Genomic DNA, 24,851 nt, shown 5'->3' with positions numbered 1-24,851 from the left:
TCCATGTAGCAGCCTGTGATCTTCCTGCGTTCGACATCATTGCATGTACTGCATGAGCCTGAAGAGGAATATATGGAGTAGTATCAGACATATGGTTTAATATCAGACTTAAGGACTTAATCTGGGCAGGGCTGGGATGTTTTATTGATGTATAATTACTTGATATAAAGCTCTCTCTTACACATCTGAGTGTCCCTGAATCTGTTTTTCTTTCAATCACAGGGAAGTAAGGAGATGACATCAAGAAGTTCAGAAATGAAAAGTATGCTCGGACACTGATTAGACAAGCAATTGTATAATTATGTTTGACCTGATTCAACTATGGAATGACATGACACATATATTAAATTCCAAGTCACAGCAAAAAAAAAAGCATAGCTCCAACTTAATAACAGTTAGTTCTTGCATGATGGCCCTGCTCGATAAATACCTTCATGGAGTGATGTCTGAAGATAAGGGTGCTACAGAAAAGTGTGGTGAAGAAAGGAGATGGTGCCTGGTTATCCATCCTAATCGTGTCTGGGGTTTTAAAGACTTGTGTTCAAAGAAGCAGTCATTTCAGGGGAAGTCAACTAAGTTCACACAGAAGAAGAAGCACACCAACTTGTGTGATCCACAATGACTATTACAATATTCTAATATGGTGAAGAGAAAAAGTAGCAGGGCTGAAATTACCTAATTTGTAGAAGGCTGTAGAGGACAGTGGGAGCCCAAAAGCCCTCTGCAGAGTATCTAGTCAGACTGAGCCACTGGCAGATCAGCTCTAGCCAAAGTCAAGAGTTCCAAATGACCTTACTATCAGGCAAAGACCATGGTAATCTTGATTGTGCTGGATCAAACTCCATACGAGTTGACCACCCTATAGACACGACCTGAATTTGTGCTGGGTTCAAGTATCTCTCAGTTGTTTGATAACAGAAATAGTTCCCCTGGCTTTTTGATTGTCCATGGGGGTTTTCTTCTTATGCATTATTTGTATTTTTGTCTTTTTATTTATATGATCTTATCTTTATCACCTTTTCAAAATTTATTTTTTAAATCATTTTATTGGGGGCTCATACAGTTCTTATCACTATCCATACATACATCCATTGTGTCAAGCGCATATGTACATTTGTTGCCCTCATCATTCTCAAAACACTTGCCTTCTACTTGAGCCCTAAATATCAGCTGCTCATTTTCCCCCTCCCTCCCCAATCCTTCCTACCTCATGAACCCTTCATCATTCATAAATTATTTTTTGTCATATGTTACACTGTCTGATGTCTCCCCTCCACCCACCCCCACCCCCCAGCATCCTCTTCTCTGCAGTCAATCCCCCCGGGAGGCGGCAATACATAGATTCTTGTAATCATTTTCCCCTTTCTACCCCACATTCCCTCTACCCTTCAGGCATCGCCACTCTCACCACTAGTCCTGAAGGAGTCATCTGCCCTGGATTCCCTGTGCTTCCAGTTGCTATCTGAACCAATGTACATCATCTAGTCTAGCCGGATTTGTAAGGTAGACTTGGGATCATGATAGTGAGGTGGCGGGGGAGGGACGGAGAGAAGTATTTAAGAACTAGAGGAAAGTTATGTTTCATCGTTGCTAACCTGTGACCTGACTGACTTATCTCCTCCCCACAACCCTTCAGTAAGGGGTGTCTGGTTGGCTACCGATGGGCTTTGAGTCTCCACTCTGCACTCACCCACATTTACAATGATATAATTTTTTGTTCCTTGATGCTTGATACCTGATCCCTTTGACAGCTGGTGGTCACACAGGCTGGTGTGTTTCTTCCATGAGGGCTTTGTTGCTTCTAAACTAGTTGGACACTTGTTTAGCTTCCAGCCTTTAAGACCCCAGACAGTATATCTTTTGATAGCCAGGCACCATCAGTCTTCTTCACATTTGCTTATGCACACGTTTGCCGTCATTGATTGTATCAAGAAAGTGTGCACCCACTGATATGATTTTTATTTCTTTGATGTCTGATAACTGGTCTCTTCTACACCTTGTGGTCAGACAGGCTGTTGTGCTTCTTTCATGTGGGCTACAATGCTTCTCAGCTAGATGGCCACTTGTTTATCTTCAAGCCTTTAAGACCCCAGATGCTATATCTTTTGATAGCTGGGCACTGTGAGCTTTCTTCACGACATTTTCTTATACATACATTTTTCTTCAGCAAGCATGTCGTGAAGGTGTGCATCCTGGAATGCCAAATTAATAGAACAATATGTTCTTGCATTGAGTAAGTGCTTGAGTAGAGGCCCAATGTCCACCTGCCACCTTAATACTAAACCTTTAAATATATGCACATAGATCTGTTTCCACACACTCTTATATAAATATATTTACATATGTACATTCCAGTCTTTAGACCTCTATAAATACCCTTTGTCACCTAGTTCTTTGCTCTATTTCCTTTTACTTTCCTCTTGTCCTACTATCATGCTCAGCCTTCATTTGGGTTTCAGTAATTCCTCTTGGTTACATTGCTCTTGCTGACTCCCTACCAGGCCTCTCACATCCTCCTTGCCACTGATTTTGGATCACTTGTTGCTCCCCTGTCCCTGGGTTGATCAGCACCACCTCCTTAACCCCTACTACCCCTCTCCCATGTCCCCCCAGAACCATTGTTCCCGTTGTTTTCTCCTCCAGACTCTTCACCCAGTCTATCTTATCTAGATATATCTTTAGAGATAATAATATGCACCAAAAATCAAGCCATAGCAAGATAGTCAAAGAGTGAGAACACAGCAATGACAACAAAAAAGGAAATGAATTACCCATAGAAGAATAAATTAATTAAAAGAAAACAATTTAAAAAAGAAAGAAAAACCTGTAAATAGATCAAGATCTGATTTTTGATCTCTAGGCATGTCTTTCAGTCAGGTCCAGTGGGGTATCATGCTTTGGCCATAGAGTCTTCCCTTTGTACTCCCTTGGGAACTCCCTGCTCTGCTCCCACGGTTGCTCTGTCGCACGTTTTTAGTGGTTTGCCTCCGTGTCACAGGGTCAGTCTGGGCCACTCCCGACACTGAGTCTCCTGTATTGTCCCCCTTAGGGCCCTGGGCCATCAAGGGATGGCATGTCTCGTAGTGAGATCAGCCATATTGTCTACTCTGTCCATTGGCTATTCAGAGTGGGGATATCATCTTCCAAGCCTGATGGGCCAGGATGTGCTCCACTCTCTCTTCCTCCCCCTTCATTTGCTCCCATTTGCTCTGATCAGACATGCCCCTCACCCCTAACTGCAGATTCAGTGCCGTCCTCTCAAGTAAATTCTTTTGGGGTGAGGGGGCAGGTGTCCACGTAGTTGGTATGGGGGGCAGAGCCCTCAGGCCCTCCACTGGCTCCCCACTCCTTGCCAGCACACTGCATTCCTCTGGCACTGGCTTTATATCAGGTCCCTCTTTCCCATGGAGACACAAACAATACCCTCCCCTTGGGTGGGTCAGTGCCCTATTCCCCCATCACACATCTTTTTTTTCTTTCCCCTTTCCTCCCTCCATCCCCTTTTTAGTTGGCTACCATATGTACCCCTGGGTTTGGTCTGGCCCCTGCCATACTACCTGGATGGACCTCACCCCTGGAGTGTTTGTATACAGTAGCTTTTTCTCTGTGCCCCTTTTGCACTTACCTTTCTGTTCTCTCTCATATATATATATATTTACCTCAGCGGTCTCATGTTGTACTTGTCCTTTTGTGCTAGGCTTACTTCACTTAGCATACTTTCCTCAAGTTCTTCCCATGCAGAGATATATTTCATGCATTCATCACTGCTTTTTAGCAATACATAGTACTCTATTGTATATATGTACGACAGTTTTTTAATCCATTCGTCTGTTGGTGGAATTTGGGTTGTTTCCAACTCCTTACGATTGTGAACAGTGCTGTAATAAACATTGGAGAACAGATGTCTAGCCGTGGTTTGTTTCTTGCCTCTTCTGGGTATATTCCCAGTAGGGGGATTGCTGGGTCATATGGTAACTCAATTTCCATCTGTTTGAGAAATCGCCAAATCTATTTCCATAGTGGCTGTACATACCTACACGTCCACCCGCAGTGGATGAGAGTTCCTATCTCACCAAAGCCCCTCCAACACTGTTGCTTTCTGATTTTTTGAATTGGGCTATCTTTGAGGGTGTTAGGTGGTACCTCATAGTTGTTTTGATTTGCATTTCTCTTATGGCTAATGATCGGGAACATTTTCTCATCTGTTTATTGGCCATTCGGATTTCAGATTGTGCGAAACTTCTGTTCAGGTCCTTTGCCCACCTCCTCAGTGGGCAATTAGTTTTTCTCTTATTGTAAGCTTGCAAAGTATTGTAGATTTTAGTAATAAGGACTTTGTCTGATGTGTCATTGCTAAAGATGATTTCCCAGTCGGTGGAATCCTTAATTACTCTCTTGGTGAATTCTTTCGATGTACACAGGTGTCTTATCTTCAGTATATCCCACTTGTCTATTTGTGATTCCTCTGTATTTGTGTCCTTCCCTATTTCTGATAGCCTATGTATTCCCTGTGTCAAACTTCTCAGGTTTAACCCAATTCCCTCATTAAGGGCCCTAATTGTTTGGGGTTTTAGCTCAAGGTCTGTGATACACCTTGAGTTTATTCTTGTGCATGGAATGAGATAAAGGTTTTGCTTCACTTTTCTGCAGGTAGATACCCATTTTTCCAGCACCATCTATTGAAGATGGCATCTGCTTCCCATTTAATATTTTTCTGGCCCTTAGTGAAGATCAGTTGCCAGTATGCTGGTGTTTTTATTTCTGTGTCTTCAGCTCTTTTCCATTGGTCTGAATATCTGTCATTATGCCAGTACCACACTGTTTTAACTACTGTGGCCATATAGTATGTGCTAAAACCAGGTAGAGCAAGCCCTCCACTCTGTCCTTCTTCTTGAGGAGTTCTCTGCTAGTTCACGGCTTCCTCACCCTTCATATAAAGTTGGTAATCTGTTTTCCAATTCTTTGAAGAAGGATGGTAGTATTCATATCGGGATAGCATTGAACTTATATAGTGTCTTGGGCAGAACTGACATCTTTACTATATTCACTCTGCCCATAATGAGCATAGGATATTCTTCCATTTGTTGAGGTCACTCTTGATTTCTTGAAGTAGTGTTTTATAATTTTCCTTATACATATCTTTTGTTTTTTTAGTCAGGTACATCCCTAGGTATTTAAATTTGTTCTTGGCTATTGTATTCTTCATGTTTCATTAGGGCTCTTGGTGGCCACTTCCAATCTACCAGTGGCTCTTTGGGAGAAAGTTGTGGTTACCTCCTACAATAAAGTATTGGGAACCTTAGACAGAGTTGCTTTGAATCTGAAAAAACTCAATGGCAGTGGGTTTGGGGTTGTTTTATTTTTCTAGTTGTTGTTTTCAGTATGTCATTAGGAAAGCATTCATTTATTCTTTTTGAGATTGCCCATTTTATTTGTTTCCAGTTGAGAGAGTTAAAGTTTATTGTGCTAACCTGGCTGATAAGCAAATGTGGGGTTAATTGAAAGGTGGAGGGATAAAGGGGGATAAAGGGCTCTTCTTTGTAGTTCTTGGATCTCTTACTTTGTGATGGACGCACCAGGGTGCAGCTGCCTTAGAAGTTCCATGCTTCAGCTGGCAAGGCCCATTGCCTGCAAGACATCCCTGAGGAGAAGCCACATGGACCTACCCCGATGGAGTCCTGGGTGCTGGAGCAGCCGTGTGGAGACCCCTGCCGGCACTGAGATGCTTGCATGTTCACTGATTCAGCTTTCCTCCTGCAGTCAGCATCATTGCGTATGTTTTGTGAGATGGAGGAGGATTTTGTGGATTTGTGTCGGATATATGGCCTAATATTGGACATATGAGCTAATGTTGGACTTGTGGGCTTGGGCAGCACTGGGTTTGGCTGTTTTCTTGATTTGAACTTGGCCTTTATATAAAACTCTCTTAAGCATATGAGTTTCTGTGGATTTATTTCTCTAACACACCAGTTTTTACCAATTCATTTTTAACCTATGGTCATTCTCGTCCATACAATTTGGTATATATGAATATATACTTCTCTTGGAAATATACCTGGTCATGAAGTTTCTTGGTTATATGGTACACATACATTTGAATTTGGTACAGACTCAAGTTTTCCAAAGTCATAGCTCCATACTCCCATAAGTAGTTCAACATAGCCAGGCTGTGAGTTCTGAGGACAAAACGGTGAGCATACAAAGACCTTGCTCCCAGGATTCCTATTTGTGGGAGCTACAGAAAATAAATAAGCAAATAAATAATATTGTCTGCTACTAAATATTTTTAAGACTAATGAATTTGAAAGCAAGAAAGGTGATTAAGAGCAGCGAGTGATATTAGGCACAGAGGTCCAGCAAGTCTCTTTGCGTATAGATAGGACACTATAAAGGAAGGAGTGAACCCAGAACAATGCTCCAGGCTAAGGAACGAGCACATGTAATGCCATTGTTGTCGTGAGGTGATGTCCAGTTAGTTTAGACTCATAGTAATCCTGTGCACAACAGAATGAAACACAGCCGGTCCTGCACCATCATCACCACTGTTCTTGTGTTTGCGTCCACTGTCGCAGCCACTGCATCAATCCACCTCATCAAGAGTCTCCTTCTTTTTCACTAACCAGCTACTTTTAAAAACATGATGTCCTTTTTACAAGGACTGATCTCTCCTCTCCAAAGAATGCTAGACAAATAGTAATATCCTTGCTTGTGAAAAGCATTCTGTTATACTTTTTCCAAGACAGATTTGTTCATTCTTTTGTCAGTCCACGGTATTTTCAAGATTCTTAGCCTCCACAATAATTCAAAGGTTTTAATTCTTTAGGCTTACTTATTTAATGTACACTTTTCACATGATTATGGAGTGATTGAAAATACCATTGGTTGGGTCAGGTGTGCCTTAGTCTTGAGAGTGATATCCTCATTTTTCAACAATTTAAAGATGTCTTGGGTAGCAGATTTACCCACTACAATGCATCATTTTTCCTCTTTTCTTGCCTGAGCATTAGTTGTGGATCCAAGCAAGACAAAATCCTTGACAATATCAAACTTTTCTCCATTTATTTTGATGTAACCTATAGGCCTAGTTGTGAGGATTTTTGTCTCCTTTACATTAGGTTGTTTTATTGATATGTGACTGGATCATAGCCACCTCGAGATGATGGGGACTCCAGAGCACTTCGTTTTGCTCCCTTAGAAGCTGCGCACGCATCAGGATGCAGTTGTGGGGAAAGAGCAAGGGCATGCACTGCCTGGCTTACAATCAGGGAAGGTGAGCATCGGGGTTGTACCCACTCACCACACTTGTTCCATCTGCATGTGAACCAATAATCAGAGAAACTGGACTACAGGAAGGACAATTCAGAACCGGGGTTGGAGGAAGTCTCCAAGAGTCTGCAGTACATAGATGACACAACTGTGCTTGCTGACAGTCAAGAGCACTCGAAACACTTGCTAATGAAGATCAAGAATTACAGCCTTCAAGATGGATCACAGCACAATAAAGGACACAAAAATCCGCACAATGCCATGTTTGACAAACTTAAATGCTACAAAGTTGTCACAAATACGTGAGGACATTCTCTAAAATTTTGAGGGTTCTCTAATCCACATCCTTCAGTTCAAATTTCAAACTCCATCCAGCTGAATGAGAAATTTAAAAATAAATATTAAAAAACATATTACCTAAAGATAATGTATAACTTGTCAATAACAATGTTGCAACTGAGTTGATTCTGGCTAGTGGTGATTGCATGTGCGCCAGAGTAGCACTGGGCTCCGTTCTCTTTTTAATGGGTGATGTTTGGGAAATAAACTATTAGATATCTATACTGAGGTACTTCTGATTGGACTTGAAACTCCAACCTTTTAGTTAGCAGTCAAGTACAGGGCCTTGATTAATCAACAACAATAATAAGTGAGTTTCAACTTGAATGTCGGTCTCCCAACACACAGCCCAGTGTTGTTGCATCTATAATACACAAGTGTTACATCCCAACCTATGGCACAAATGATATTCTGGTTTATCTACTTATAAGAAACTTCCTCCTTTTCAATGTCCTTCTAAATGACTCCTTTACCTCCTTGTTTCTCAGACTGTAGATAAGTGGGTTCAACATGGGGATCACTGCAGTGTAGAACAATGACAGCACTTTATTGATGTTCAGGGAGAAGCTAGAGCTGGGTCGGACATAGATAAAAAAGAGTGTCCCATAGAGGATGGAGACAGTTGCCAGGTGTGATGAACAGGTAGAGAAGGCTTTGCGTCGCCCAGCGGCAGAACCAACCTTCAGGATGGCAGCAATGATGTAGATGTAGGATACCAAGATGATCACTCCACTGAGTACTCCCAGAGCACCAGCCAAGAAGAAAAGTAACTTTTTATTCAACTGGGTGTCTGCACAAGCCAGGGAGATAACAGGAAGAAGATCACAGAAGAAGTGATTGATGGTGTTTGAACCACAGTAGGGTAGGCCAAAGGTGAGTGTCGAATGGGTCATTGTGCTTATAAAACCAGCTGCACACAGATCCGGTGAGACATAATGAGCATGTACATCAAGGGATTGCAGATGGCTACATACCGGTCATAGGCCATGGAAGCCAGGAGGAAGCATTCAGTCACTACAAACTGGCCAAAAAAATATATTTGTGCAGCACAGCCAAAGAAGGAAATGACTTTTCTCTCTGCAAAGATATCAGTCAGCATCTTGGGACCCATGACAGAGGAGGAGCAGGCATCTACAAAGGACAAATGGCTGAGGAAAAAGTACATAGGTGTGTGGAGCCGGGAATCCATCCAAATGAGAGTGATCATCCCCACATTTCCCAGAAGAGTGACAAGATAAACACATAGAAATATCAGGAAGAGAACAACCTGGTAGGGGAAGTGACTTGTTAATCCAATGAACAAAAATTCAATCACCAATGTTTGATTCCTGTAATCCATTTCTTTGATGTAATCTGTATTGAGAAAAAGAAAGAGTTTTTGCTTACTTTGTATTGTTTGTTGTTTTCCTTGTAATAAATTCATTATTGAAATCTTTACAATTTTATATCTAAATTTGCATAGGGTGATCAAAGGGAGGTGTGGGTTCTGGTCATGGCTGTCCCACCACAATCTGCTATCTGGTGACACCAGTTCAGGATCTTGGATTCTAGTGCAGGTTGTCTTCCAATCTATCTGCTAACGTGCTCAGGAAGACACTGAGATAGTCAGTGAGGCCCAGGTCCTCCAATATTTTTCTTTCTTAAGAGAGGGTATTTTAGAGGATCTTAAAATTTTAGAGCTAGAAATTACCTTTGGATATTATCTAAGGCAAGTATTTGAATACTTCCAGATAACTTTTCTGAAGATGCCTGCTTTGAATCAAGGCTACTCAAAGAAACATTTTCTAGAAAAAGGTATTATTTGCATCCAATGTATTAGGTTAATACCCACTCACAGAAAAGTAAGAAGTAAAGAGGTATGAGGAGTATACCATAATCACCAGTAACCTTTGATTTTATAAAAAGCATTAGTTGAATTTTCTAAAAGATCACTTCTAGTGGAAGGGCTGAGAAAGGAGACTGTGACTCTGGAACTGGGTTCCCGGTTCTCAACAGTGACCCCTGACTGCCTGCAGCCCTGAGTGTCTCCGGGGCATAATCCTCCTTCTGTGCAGTTGTGCAACCCATCAGAAGAGGGGCCAGCTCCTAACAATTGACCTTGCACTGTGACCCAGGCACTGAAGTGCAATTAAATAAATATTTTAAGAAAAGAAAGGGCACTACTCACCCACCATTTTCCCCAGAAAAATATAAATATGTGTTCACAAAAGTAGCCTGTGCAAGGCTGTTAATAGCAACTTGATGGTTTTTTTATTAAAAAGATATCCTGCAATATGTGAATGGTTACAAAGCGAGGCATCTATAGATTATGAAACACTACTTAGCAATAACATTGATTCACCAGAAAATTGGACATAAATTAAGGATATCATGCTGAACTAAGAAAAGGTTTCCATTAAAGGTTGCTGGCACCATGTTTCAGTTACATAATACTCATGAAATAGCAAAATTGAGGATATGCAGAGTAGGTTAGTGGTTGCCAGAGATCAAGGCTAGTAGGAGGATTTGTAGGTGGGATTACAATGGAATTGAAGAGAGATTGTTCTTTCTGGTGGTTCACCATTTCTCTGTCCTGATTATAGTGATGTCACAAGAATCCACACATGTGAGACAATAACATAGAACCACGCATGCGCATTATATCAGTGTCAATACCCCGGTTTGATGTTGCACTGTCATTGTAAAAGAATTAACATTAGTGAAAATTTCATGAGAGGCATATAGAGCCTCCCTGTACTTCCTCAGACACTTCCTGTTAATCTCTCATTGTGTCCGAATAAAAAGGTAAAGGGTACAAAATAGAATGAAAGAGAAATGAGATGCAAGTAATTGAGGATGGTGATGAAATGAGATCGTTGAGGTGCAGAGCCATGCATCTGGACTGGGAAATACTCCCAGCCATTCCAAAAGCTCAATCACACAAAAATGTTCACAGCATTTGTTGAAGGAAAACCACTCACCTAAGCCTAACAACTCTCTCCCTTGGTGAGAAATCTCCACTCTCTGACCCGGTATGAACGTTACTGACCTCTGGTATTCTCCGGAACAACGAACCTACATGAAGAAAGGTATTGAGATGTTTGATTTGAGATAAGTATTTTCAAAACAATTCTAAGTAGTAAAATTTTAAAGAATTTAGTATTTCTGAATTTAGAAAATGTCCAGATCATTTATTGTTTTATAACTTTTTACTCATGACAGATGAAAAGAACTTAAAATGACACAATGAAATTTAGAAATGAAAGAGTTGTATAATGTTGAGACTAGAACATGTGTATATATATTTGTTCTCTCAAGTCCTTGTTAAAAAGGTAATGAAGTATAGACACCATTAATAATGGTTTTGTTTTTTAAATGTAGTCACTCGTGTAAGAGTCCTGTGTGAAAGTAATTGCTGCTGACAGTGGGAAAGCCCATTAAGCTATTATTTTGTGATCATTACCCAATTCAAACTTTTTAAAAAAAGGAAAAGCCACACTGCTATCTAAGAAGAAGTTTGTGGGAAAAAATCCACTCTCTTCTAACTCCATTTTCCCACCAACTCTTAGATGCCCCTTCGTATGTGCATGTGACTTGGAGCTTGAATGGAATGGACTCAAGTCAGCTGATGCTGATACCCCAGTATCTGAAGGTGACGGAGCTAAGAGCACACACAGAGAAAAGCCTCTTCCTTATAATATTCACTAGTCCATAAATCTTCAAAGACATTTCAGTGTCAAATACAAAACTAACCAAAATGTACATCCAGGCTAGACCATTGAGACCCAAAGGACACAGACTAGACATGTGATTTGTACCACAGGGTGAGTTTACACATTATGTTTTCCAGGCTTTGGGGATCAATTCACGTACCTGATCTCTTGAAGGTAATTTAGTATATCATTTAAAATACATGTCTGAAGAAACTAGCTCTCAGACTCTTTAACTTCCTATAAAAAGTAAAATTATAAAATTAAAAATTCCTAATTCAAACCCAAGATAATCTATAAATATAGACTTTCGTTCCGCTCAGCTTTTTCAAGTGTCTAGGAAGATGCGCAATGTGAAGATGCCATCTTGAAATGACTTCTCCAGCCACATATTTTAATAAGTACCCAGGCTCAGTTCTGTATGGCACGCAAGAGGTTTTCAGTAAGTTGACGTGAATCCATTAGGGAATTAGGGACTCAAGAGGGTACATCCACGGGGAAGATATTAACATGATGTTTACAGAAAAATGACATGGGAGCTTTGAATTGTCTACAGTACAAAATAAAGGCCTCTCACTGCTTGGGATATGCATGTTGGTCTTACAGTCCACCTTCTCTCCCTTAGCAATTCTAATTTGGGGAGCTCCGTCACTGCGTGCTAAGCACCAGCAGGTGGAAGTATGAAGAATTCTAAAAGAGATATCTTCCCAAGAGAATTCATAAAGAATCAAGTGGAAGAGGAATGGCGGAGCATCACTGGGGAACTGTAAATGTTGACAGTGTTTTTGAGAATCAAGGCGTTAGACTCGTTGGCTATGTGAAAATCCCAAATTATAAGGGTTAGAAAATATACTCGAGCCAAAATTTCATAAAGAAGTTTACAGTAGACAAAGGGGTTTGAACACCTTACTGTAAGCAATGAGAAGTCTTTCAAGGCGTTCCAAATCCGCCACCAGTTGCCATCATGGCTCTCCTGGTTGGTGGCAGCCCAGTGTATGTCTGCATTTCCATTAGCTGACCTTCCAAAAGTTCCTCACCAGCCCTCTCTTCCACGTAGTTGTCTCTAGGACTATCAACCGCCAATCTTTCACTGGAAAGATGGGTGTTTCAATCATTTACACCAAACAGAGGTGACATTTACTTATACAGGAGTTGCCAGAGAATGTCAGTCTTGTTATGGTGTTGCTTCTTAAATGTGTCACACACCCAAGTGTTTTCAGAGTATTACCGTATGTACTCGTGTATACGCCAAGTTTTTTCAACACATTTTTATGCAGTTTTGTGGTAAAATATATGCCTCAGCTGATATTCATGTCAGCTTATACTCAAGTATATATGGTGACTTGTTGAAATCTGGAAACAACTTGATGAAATTAATCAATAATAGAAAATGTGGAGTCATGCATCTCTGCCCCCTTCTGACCACATTCTGTTTCTGGGGAAAAAAGTGTGATGTGACCTCAGAATTTTACTCTCTTATTTTATGTTTCTAACACTTTCAGCATTTAATTTGGTCTCTGCTAAAATATCCCCTTTTAGAGAAATTTTCTATAATGATCTTTCATGAAAGAGTACCTTTGACCCCATCCAACTTTCATGAGCTCCTTTTCCCCATTTTCATTTCTCTTCAAAGAGATTTCACAGTTATCAATCTTAATATTATTTTTGCATCCCACATCATCATAACCAAATGCACTGCTATCAAATCAAATCCACCTCAGAGTGCCCTTACCTACATTGGAAGGAAACAATGCTTGATGCTACACCATCTTCATAATTGTTTATATGTTTGAGTTGATTGTTTTGTGTCAATTCATCTCATCCATTATCTTTCTCTTTTTTGCAAAGCAGGATGTCCTCTATTTTACCAATCATGATCTTTTTACAAGGACTAACATATCCAAAGTACATGAGACAAAATCTTATGCTCGATGCCAAGGAAATTCTGGCATACTTCTTTCAAGATCGATTTGTTTGTTCATCTAGTAGCCCATAGTATTTCAATATTCTTTGCCAACACCGTAATTCAAATGTATCCATTCTCCTTCTGTCTTTCTTATTCACTGCTCAACTTTCAAATGCATATTCAATATATGACCATTGAAAATACCGTAGCCTACATCCAGCACACCTTGTTACTCAAAGTGACATCCTTGCTTTTCAACATTTTCAAGAGGTCTTGTGAAGAAGACTTGTTCTTTAATTTCTTGACTGCTGTTTCCCTGAGGATGGAATACAAATTCAAGTAAAATTAAATCCTTGACAACTTCAATATTTTCTTTATTTTTCATGATGGTGTCTATGGGGCTGTTTTAAAGCCTTTGGTATTCTTAACATTGAGTTGAACACCACACTGAAAACTGCAGTTCTTGTTCCTCATAGCAACTGCTTCAAGTCTTCTTTATATTAAGCAAGCAAGGTTTTCACATTTGCATATCACAGGCTATTCATCAGCCTTCCGCTAATCCCAGAGCTATATTCTTCTTGACATGGTCCAAGTTCTTTAATTATTTGCTCAGAGTACAAGTTGAATAAGTATGGTGAAAGAACTGAACACCTCCTTTCCTTATTTTAAACCAAACAGTATTCTCTTGTTCCATTGAAACAACTGCCACTTGGTCCATGTACACATGAATATTAAAATTATTCATCAACACAATGAGGTGTTCTGGAATCACCATTCTTCTCCGTGTTATCCATAGATTTTTTTTAATTTTAGATCCACAGAGTTGAATATCTTTGCAGAGTTAATAAAGCACAAATAAACATATTTCTGGTGTTCTGGTTTTCAGCCAATATCCATCAGACATCAGCAATCCTATCCCTACTTGATGGCCTCTTTTTCCAATTGCTATATTGCTAAAATGATTGTTGAATGAGTTTTATTTGATGTTTATGATATTATTCAATATTTTGCATACTGTTGAGTATGCAAAATATTGAATTCTTTCATATTCCTTTCTTTGGAATTCACAAAAACCTATTACCTTTTCCAGTGGACTAGTCTTTTCCAGGAGCTATCTTCCAAATTTCTTGGCATACACAAATGCGGGCTTCAGTGCTCTATCAGCTTATTGAAACATTTCAATTGATATCCCATTAATTCCTAGAGTTTTATTTTATTTTAATGCCTTCAGTGAAACTTAGACTTCTTCCTTCCATATCAGGATGACCATATGTTACCTCTTTAAAGTTGACAAGTTATTTTTACAGTACAGTGTTTCTCAATATTCCACCACTGTATTTTGACATTTTCTCCTTTCTCCAATAATTTGCGCCTAAATCCTCCACTAATTGGGTTTTATCTTATGGGTCTTGGAAAAAGGTGGGGAAAGACACTGATTTGTTTACATGATTTTGCTGTCAGTGATATTTAACAAGATTAATTATGATTGCCATCCTACTGGGTATAAAATGGATCAATCTTGCTGCTAAATACCAGAATTTGCATTATTATGATTTCACCAAGACTTTCATGTTTCACTTATTGGAAGATTTCTGAATCTGTTTCTCATTACCTTAGGTCATGAACCATCAGCAAATGAAGATCCCCAAAGCTCCACTCCCACTGGGTTTAGCCCACTCATATCCCCATAGTCTACTGCACTCTAAGAAATCAGCTGGATACTGCATGATAGATTTCTGAAAAAGCATAGACTTGTTAATAGAAAAATACTTTTGTCAAAAACCTAGAAGATACCTCTACACATGGACTTTCCTGCCCCAGAATAGGTAGCCAGCACATAGGGCCCCAATGGATCAGAGGAAACAGAATTAAGAACACGGTGGAAATTAACAACAACAGAATGGATGAAATGGAAAATCAAATCATTGGACTAGAAGATTACCAAGGAGAATTCATCAAATAAAAGAAGCAGTCAGACAAAAGAGCAAAAGAATCTGAAGACAGCCTGAAGATGGTATGGGATTCCATGGATCGTAGCAATTTTTGAATTATTAGGTTCCCTGAGCAGGAAGAAACAACCAAGCCTACAGTTAACTTAGTAAGGGAATACTTGGGGGGGAAAGTTCCCAAATATCACAAAGTAGGAGATGATAACCATCCAGGAAACAGAGAGAACATCCCTTCGATTAAAGGCCTCTAAAAGCACATTAAGATAAATACCAGTCAAATTATCCATTTCAAAGAACAGCAATGAGTTGTGAGAGCAGCTAGAGGAAAAAGAGCAGTCATATATAAAGGTAAACAAATAAGAGTAAGCTCAGACCTCTCAACAGAGACAATGCAGGAACGAAGAAACGGCATAGTCCAAAAGCTGAAAGACAACCATTGCAATCCAAGAATATCCAACCAAGCTTTCCATCAAATTTAAAGGGGAAATAGAAGTTTTCCTCAATAAAGAAACAGAGAAAACATAAAAACAAAACCAGCATTAAAAAAATTTCTAACCAATTCTTAATGGGCTTAAAAGCAACAACCACGGCACACGAATTTGAGATTACCATAGGGTGTAAAAATGCTGAGAAGCTAAAACATGGAAAACAGGACCAAAACAATGCAGACCAAACACAGAAATAAAGATAAGGATAAACTTTTCTTTTTTTTCTTTTTTTAAACAATTTATTGGGGCTCATACAATTCTTATCACAGTTCATACATATACATACATCAATTGTATAAAGCACAACTGTACAGTCTTTGCCCTAATCATTTTTTTCTCCTCTTTTCTTTTTTTACATTTTATTAGGGACTCATACAACTCTTATCACCATCCATACATATACATACATCAATTGTATAAAGCACATCCATACATTCCCTGCCCCAATCATTCCCAAGGCATTTGCTCTCCACTTAAGCCCCTTGCATCAGGTCCTCTATTTTTTTTCCCTCCCTCCCCTTTCCCCCCTCCCTCGTATGCCCTTGGTAATTTATACATCGTTATTTTGTCATGTCTTGCCCTATCCTGATTACAAGAATCCACATGTGACCTCTTCCCTGGGAGAGGGACAGCAGAGAAGGGGGGAAGGGAGACTCCGGATAAGGATAAACTTTTCACACACATATACCACCCTTTCAACCGGGAAGAAAGGAAAATAGCAAAGAGAAATAGTAAGAGATGATAGAAAAAATAATTATGATTAAAAGCAGAGATGACAGCTTCTAATCTGCTATTAGATTTAATGACCTGAATGTAAATGGACTAAGCACACCCTTAAAAAGACCAAGGGTAGCAGACTGCTTTAGACAGCAAGATCAATTCACCTGCTGTCTTCAGGAGACACATGTCAAACTTACAGACTAAAACAGACTGACAGCCAAAGGCCGGCAAGTAATTTACCAAGTTAATTGCAGTTAAAAAAATAAAGCTGGGGTGGTTATATTAATCTCTGACAAAATAGACCTCAAGCTACACAATATAACAAGAGACAAGAATGGGCATTACATATGCTCAAGGGGTCAATAGACCAAGAACACATGACCATAGTAAACTTATATGCACCCAAGGACAGAAACTCATAATTCATTAGCCAAATTCTCAAAGAGATGAAGGGAGTAATCACTAGTTCAATAACTATAGTAGGCAATTTAAATACACCACTCTCAAAGTAAGGTAGATCAACATGCAAGAAACTCAACAAAGGAGCAGAAAGCTGAATAAGACAATCGATCCACTTAACCTCATAGATATTTATAGAGCTCTACATCCATCACCAAAAGGAAAAAAAGTACACATTCTTATCCAATGCACATGGCTCATATTCTGAAAATAGACCATATGCTGGATCATAAAGCAAGCATGGGTGAATTCAAACACAGAGGTAGTTCAATCCTTCCATTCGGACTAATGGGCAGGGTTGCTTTCTCAATATACAGTTGCTCTTTCATATAAATATCTCTTACACACATCCAAGTGTCTTTGAATTTGCTTCTCTAGAAAACCTGGGATAACACAGAGAGGTAAGAAGGTGTTGACATCAAGAAGTTCAGGAAGGAAACACATGATGGGACCCTGATTAGACAAGCAATTGTACCATTGTGTTTGCATGATTGAACTATGGAATGGCATGACACTTTTATTAACTCCCAAGTCACAGTAAAAAAAAAAAATCATACCTCAAGGAATGACTTCTGGGCTGTCATGAAATCCTAGCTTCAACTTAATAGCAGTTAGTTCTTAAATCATGCTTCTGATCAATAATGACCTTCATGGAGTGATGTCTGAAGATAAGCGTGTTGAAGAAAGGAGATGGTGCCCGGCTATCCATCAGAATAGTGTCTGGGGTTTTAAAGACGGGTTCAAAGAAGCAGTCATTTCAGGAGAAGTCAACTATGTCCACACAGAAGGAGCACATCAACGTGAGTGATTCACAATGACTATTGCAATATTCTAAAATGGTGAAGAGAAAAGGTAGCAGAGATAAAATTATGAACACCTAATTATTAGAAAGCTATGACAGACAGTGGGAACACAAAAGCCCTCTGCAGAGTATCTAGTCAGACTGAACCACTGGCAGATCAGCTCTAACCAAAGGCAAGAGTTCCAAAGAACTTACTATCATGCAGAGACCCCAGTAATCTTGAGTATGCTGGATTCAACTCCATCCTTGGCAAGTGTTCTCCCTGTGGACACAGCCTGAATTTGTAGTGGGTCCAAGTAGCTCTTAGTTGTTCCATAATGAAATTGCTCAGTGGCTTTTGAATGTCCAATGGGGTCTTCTCCTTCTTATGCATTATTTGGGTTTTTATCTTTATACTAATATGATCTTATCTTTACCACCTTAATGTGATTTGATTTTTATTGATTTTGGTTGGATATCCCAGATGTGAAGCCCAGGAGGAGTGGATGCATAAGGATAATCATTGATGAAAGGGGATGTGGGGAATGCAGGGTGGTGGGATGGCCCATAGGAGGAAGAGGGGATCCTGGGAGTAAAGAGTGAAGGCAGGAAAGGGGAGCGTGGGCTGGAACTGAGTGTGATTGCACAGCTCATTTTTAAGGAGATTTAAATGGGGTTTGTGGGGAGAGGCCCTGAGATTGATGTGTCCAATATCCCTTGCAATGATCAAAAGCTTGAACTATTCAATGATATGATAGGTAAATTATGTGTCAATAAAATTGGTTTTAAATTTTTAAAAAAGAGTTATGGTCTCAGAAACTCACAGCGACAGTTCCACCCTGTCCTATCAGGTTGCTATAAGTCACATGACTCAATGGCAGTGAATTTGGAGGGGGGAGGGGGCTAGGATGGTAAGACCTTGTCTCAGTTAGAGCACATTTCCAGGAGAAGGACAACATGCTTGGCAAAGTAGAGCCACAGTGAACAAGAAGAGCTTCAAAAAGGTGGATTGACTCAACAGCTACAACAATGGGCTAACACAGAAGAACATTTGTGAGGGTGTCCAAGGACTAGGCAGTGTTTCAGTCTGTTGTACATAAGATCTCTATGAGTCCACCAGGATGACATCTAACAAGGACATTGAAATTTAAAAAGAGCGTACCATTTTAGATGTGAGTACTGGAATTTTAGCCTTTTCATATGCGATAGTTTCCCAAATTTTTTAAAAGCATTTAGATGAGGGAAAAAGTTTTTACTGAGATTCCTAATCTGTAAAAAATAAAAAAAGAGGACGATCCATTTATAATGTATGTGGTGTCTCCAAAAACCTCAGGAAAATATTATCTTTTAATTTCATTTCTCTATGAACTTTTGGGGGCCCTTCGTAAAATACATATAGTGTCTCCAAAAAAACCTTTTGAATAGCTAATACTTGAAGTAAGTTGAAACATATTCACAGTTCATTTATTTTTTTCTCTCATAATTAGCAACAACAAAAAAGAAAAACCATGGTGGAAAAGTGATAGGAGGAGATGCATGGTGATGTACAGAATCCCTAAGAGGACACATTCAGTGCAATACTCTGCTAGGCTACATAGCAACCCCCCCCCCTTAACCATTAGATTTTCCTTAGCTCTGTAACATTCAGCATTGGAGTTGCTCATATTAAATCAACAGGATTGAAGTCAGTGACTGAACTCATATCCGTTCCTCAGTTCAGGTGATTCCTCCTCAAGTGTCTGATTGTCCTGGCATGAGCTTCCCATCTCAAACACTTGAGTAAAATGTCTACGAAAACAACCCCCATATGGTTCAGAGAAGTGTTAAAACACCTGAAGACCTGATGGCACCTGATGCACTTGGAAGACTGGTTCTGCATCAAGCGGTGTCTGACGTACACAGGGGCTTGTCTTTGGCTCCATGTCCCCTTTCAAGATGAGCTACACATTCATAAGGTGTTTGTGAAATCAATCTTTGAATGACTCAGAAACTGTGGATAACCTGGGCCATCTCTATTATGAGGTGAACAAACATGACTAGTGAACCACCTCAGGTCTCTTATCACTATAGCCTGCTTGATGACCAAAAAGATCCAATATGATGGCAGGGGGTTGGGGGGGGGGTGGCAATGTTGGGCTGTGTGTAGATTTAGCGATTGCTTTTAAGACTGAGGGTGTTGTGGTAGTGTTGTGAGGGTCTGGTCACTGTGGTGGTGGTACCTGAGAGTATTGTGGTTGTTAGGTTCTGACTTATAGCTACTCTGTGCACAACACAAGGAAACACCAAGAGGTCCTGCACCTTCCTCACAATTGTTCTTGTTTGAGGCCATTGTTGCAGACATTGTGTCAGCACTTCTTGTCCTGGGGTTTCCTCTTTTTTTTTTTGCTGTCCCTTCACTTTACTAAGCAAAATGTCTTTTTCCAGGAACTGGCCTCTCCTGATAAATTGTCAAAAGGTCCTGAGACAAAGTCTTGCCATCTTTGCTTCCAAAGAGCATTCTGGTTGGACTTCTTCCAAGACAGATATGTTTCTTCTTTTGGCAGTCCACGGAAATTTCAATATTCTTCACCAGCACCTTAATTCAAATGCATTGATTCTTCTTCAGTCCTCCTTATTCAATGTCCCACTTTCACATGGATATGAGGCAATTGAAAATATCCTGGCTTAAGTCAAGGACATCTTAGTCCTCAAAGTAACATCCATGCTGTTCAACATGTTAAAGTGGTCCTGTGCAGCAGACTTATCCACTGCAATGTATTGTCTCTGTGTGTCTATGAATCAATCCTGTCCTGTAATATAACTATTTTCCAAGTTGCCTCAGGTGCCAGGCTCACCTTCTCACATCTCAGAGAGAACCAGGCGCTTACAGACACCCCTAGGGCTCATCCATGAACCAAAGCTACATGAATCCCAATATCTAGAGTGAAGGACATAAGAGGTTACTGATTAGATGAGGGAAATATTTTCTTTGAAATGGTCGATATTTTACCTAGTCCAACTCATTTATAGCATTCATTTTTGAAAGGAGAGATTCTACTAGCAAACATTTATTAATTTCATAGAAAAAAATTTGTGGAGATATATTTCAAGAACATTCTTTGGTTATGGGAATCAGATAACAGAGCCCTGAGGAAGTACACTTGTATGCAATTTTCAGAGTCTATGGGCTGCCATCTTCTCAGGAAGCAGGCTTGAATTGCTAAGCATGCACCTTAAGCTCTTAGTTTCATTTTTCAAGAAGAATAAGGGAGCAAGTATGGTAGGCAGAAGGGCATGAATTATGCAGCCATCCCTCTACCCATTCTTGCAGCATCAGGTCTATGTGACATAGAATCTTAGGAGTGCCTAGAATAGCTGCAATACACAAAGCAGGGCCAACTCCTCCCAGAGTAGAGGGAAGTGACACCGGCATTCTATCAATACTGCCTAAGGAAACGTTAGCTTGTCCAGAAACCACATTTAAAATTCATTTGGGCGAAGGATTGTACGAAACCTAGACTCCATTTTTTCTAAGTTGTGTCTTTCCCAACTCTCCTTCCCCCATCCCCAACTGAGGCCTATAGCTTTCTACAAACTACAGATAAAGTTTTTATTTTCAGATCACACTTAATTACCTTGGCCCAAAATGCCTGGGAACTGTCGTTTGTAGCAGATAGTTTCTAAGAAACATTTTAATGTCTTTAAAAATAACTGTAACCCTTCTCGATTGCTCTAGAACATTTTCAGAGGATCAGAAATATGTTAATATTTAATTTATTGTTCTGTATTCCTTATTTATTTGAAGATAACAAAAGCAGCTAGCATAAAATCACCTACCCAAGCCCACTGCCAATTATTCAATTCTGACTGGGAGACTGTAGCCCACAGCAGAGCTCTTCCTTAGGGTTCTGCGTTTATAAGTCTTCACAGGAGCAGACAGTCTCACCTTTCTTTCATGAAAATGAAACAGGATGGGAATTTTCTGTAGTTTAATTTATCCCTGACACCCACTGCCTGTGGATTTTTTTCCTGGTGTTGTCAACCACTTTTTTAAAATTTGTTTGTTTGTTTGTAATAAATAAATCATTTTATTTGGGGCTCTTACAGCTCTTACAACAATCCACACATCAATTGTATCAAGAACATTTGTACATATGCTGCCTTCATCATTTTCAAAATATTTTCTTTCTTCTTGAGTCCTTGGTATCAGCTCCTTTTTTTACCCTCCCCACACCCTTCCACCCTGTGGACACCTAATAAATTAGAAATTATTATTATTTTCATATCTTACACTGCCCGCTGTCTCTTTCATTCACGTTATTGTTGTCCATCCTCCTTGGGAGATGGAGAATTATGCATCATTGTAGTCAGGTCCCATTTTCTCCCTCTTCTCCCCCAACCTTCCCCCTACCATCATTTTATCGCTACTCACATTGTTGTTCCTGGGGGAATTATCTGTCCTGCAGTCCACATGTCCATAGCTCTTATCTGTACCCATGTCTGTGCTCTGAACTGGGGCCATGATAGCAGCAAGGAGGAAGTACTAAAGAGCTAGAGGAGTGTAGTGTGTTCCATCAGCGTTGTACTGCACCTGGCTGTCTGGTGCTCACCTTGTAACCCTTCTGCGAGGGAATGTCCACGTAGTGACAGATGGGTTTTGGGCCTCCACTCTGATATCCATCATTTGCATTTAGATATTGTGCAGAATTAAAAATCTTTTAATTTTATAGCAAACTACTCACACTTATTTTTTTCTTAAAGAACTGGGAAGTATTAATGTAATAGTTGGAGCAACTTAAGGATCAAATATGTACACAGATATCTGCAAACAGTTATCAGGATGTGAAATAGGGTATGAAGATGTTATTTCTCGTCTCCTAGTTGTTTATATTTTCTTTTCTTGGTTCTGTCATGATTATGCTTTGTTTTACTTATAGAAAGAAGGAGGTAGAAAACACGAATAACAAGATATTTAAAGCACAGTATATTGCAGATACTTTTTGCTTAAAATGTCCCTCGATAAGCCTCTTCTCCTTGATGTTTCAGCTCAGCAAAAAAGGTATGGAAATATACTCATTGTTATGATGAACCTCACCTGGTTCAGACATTTCAATTATTCTAACTGGTGTAATGGGGTAGTCCGGACACGTTATTATAAATCCAGTAAAGAAGTTATTGAGGGAAAGTTGAATTTATCTGACTCTATGGGTCACCATGTCTTTTGATCATCTCTGGGACATTACAGGATGACCCTCAACAAGATGGACTGGCAAGAAAGGTGTCTGCAGTAATGAAGTGAAACCTAGGAACCAGTGGGAGGATGACGCAGGACTGGCCAGTTTCTCCTTCTGTTGCACAAGGGGTCACTGTGCGTGGAAACTGGCTCCATGGAACACAACAGCAACAACAATATATGGACGTTGGAAGGAGCTTTGATGGTGTAATGGGTAAACACTCAGCTGCCAACCAAAAGGTTGACAGTTCTCACCCTCCTAGCAGCTGGGGATCTGTTTCAGCCTCGATGGAAATCATACTGGCCAGTCCTATGGAGAAAACCTAGAGGGAAACCAACAAGAGTAATACGGAAACACTGGGATCTCTAGGTGGTACAAATGGTTATCCCTGCAAGGTTAGAGGTTCAAGTCTACTATGGGGTACCTCAGAAGAAAGACCTACTGATCTGCTTCCAAAAATACAGAAAAACCTATGGAGCATGGTTCTTCCCAAACATACAAAGAGTCACCACATGTCAGGGGTAACTTCATGGCAACTAATATGGGTGCATTATGAAACACAGTCTTCACAAAAATTAGTAGGTAATAAAATGAGAGCACTATGGAAGAAAGGAAAGATGCCCTTTCCAAAACATTACAACTGGCTTAGTGACTTATGACCATCACCAGAGAATGTGGGTGATTTCCCTTTTACTTATTTTCTAGTCTGGATGGGAATTCATATTTTCATGCAAAACATCCTCCTGCTGATCGTCCTATGCATGGCATCTTTCACTTCTTTATTTCTCAGACTGTAGATGAGGGGGTTCAACATGGGGATCACGGCCGTGTAGAACACGGAAACCATTTTATTGAGCTCTAGAGAGAATATGGATTGTGGACGCACATAGATAAAGAAGAGAGTACCGTAAAAGATGGACACAGCTGTGATGTGGGAAGAGCAGGTGGAAAAGGCTTTACGTCTCCCCTCCGTGGATCGGATCCTCAGAATGGCAAGAAGGATATAAAAATAGGAGATGATAATGGTCAGGCTACTGACACCAAGCACAGCTCCAGCAAAAATAAACAATAACAACTTACTGATCCATATATCAGCACATACAAGAGAGAGAAGAGGAGACATGTCACAGAAGAAATGATTGATGACATTGTGGCCACAGAAAGGGTGGCGAAATGCATTAGTTGTGTGAGTCACCGTGTTCACGAGCCCAACGACATAGGGACCAGCCACCAGCTGGACACAGAGTCTCTGGGACATGACAACCGAATACAACAATGGGTTGCAGATGGCCACATAGCGGTCATAGGCCATGGACGCCAAGAGAAGGCACTCAGTGGCCACAAAGAAGCCAAAGAACCACAGCTGCAAGGCACATCCCAGGAAAGAGATGACTTTCCTTTCTTCGAAGAAGTCGGTGAGCATTTTGGGGCCAAAAACAGAGGAGAAACAGATGTCCACAAAAGACAGGTGGCTGAGGAAAAAGTACATGGGTGTGTGAAGACGTGAATCGAGCCGTATGAGAATAATCATGCCCAAGTTTCCTGTCATCGTAATCAGGTAAATAAGCAAGAAGAGCAAGAAGAGGAGGACCTGCAATCGAGGGTGGTACTTTAATCCTATGAAAATGAACTCTGTGATCCTGGTGTAGTTTTCTTCAGCCATTGGTTGGTTCCGTCTCTGTAGTCAGGAGGCAGGTGGAGGGGAGAAACACAAAAAATTGATAATGATACATCAATGTAAATGTCTTAAATTAATAACATAATAAATTCCAAGGCAAATAAAGGTTGAATTTTCTTAGAACATTGATGTAAAAGAAGTCTCAGTGAAATACTGACATGTAAAAATATTCACCATTCTAATAAGAAATAAGAGGCAACATTTTTAAAGACATTGTTAAGAATTGATTATCTTTAGAATATTTTATATAGTCCCTATATTTCCAGATTAGAGAGAATTATATAATTATTATTCCAATCAAGTGTGAAAATAATTTGATAAAATCAGTTCTCAGAATATTCTCAAATTCTAAATAATGAGGAA

At 39.9% G+C, this 24,851-nt stretch overlaps 2 protein-coding genes across 2 annotated transcripts; both read right to left on the bottom strand.

Annotated features, from left to right (window-relative positions):
* Positions 1–8,021: 8,021 nt before the first annotated feature.
* LOC142446366 (olfactory receptor 5G25-like) lies at positions 8,022–8,944 on the bottom strand. The gene is given in 2 exon segments (XM_075548121.1): positions 8,022–8,509; positions 8,512–8,944. Coding segments are annotated over 2 exon segments (921 nt in total).
* Positions 8,945–23,528: 14,584 nt separating this feature from the next.
* LOC142445674 (olfactory receptor 5G9-like) lies at positions 23,529–24,482 on the bottom strand. The gene has a single exon (XM_075547616.1). The coding sequence runs from the start codon at positions 24,471–24,473 to the stop codon at positions 23,529–23,531; it is 945 nt and encodes a 314-aa protein (XP_075403731.1). The 5' UTR covers positions 24,474–24,482.
* Between the last annotated feature and the right edge of the window lie 369 nt (positions 24,483–24,851).

The sequence above is a fragment of the Tenrec ecaudatus genome, chromosome 4, assembly GCF_050624435.1.
Source record: "Tenrec ecaudatus isolate mTenEca1 chromosome 4, mTenEca1.hap1, whole genome shotgun sequence".
NCBI classification, from domain to species: domain Eukaryota; kingdom Metazoa; phylum Chordata; class Mammalia; order Afrosoricida; family Tenrecidae; genus Tenrec; species Tenrec ecaudatus.
This window is presented reverse-complemented; position numbering and strand designations above follow the sequence as displayed.

Coding starts and splice junctions, on each gene's coding strand:
- LOC142445674 (XM_075547616.1), bottom strand. CDS start 24,473: ATGGCTGAAGAAAACTACACCAGGATCACAGAGTTCATTTTCATAGGA.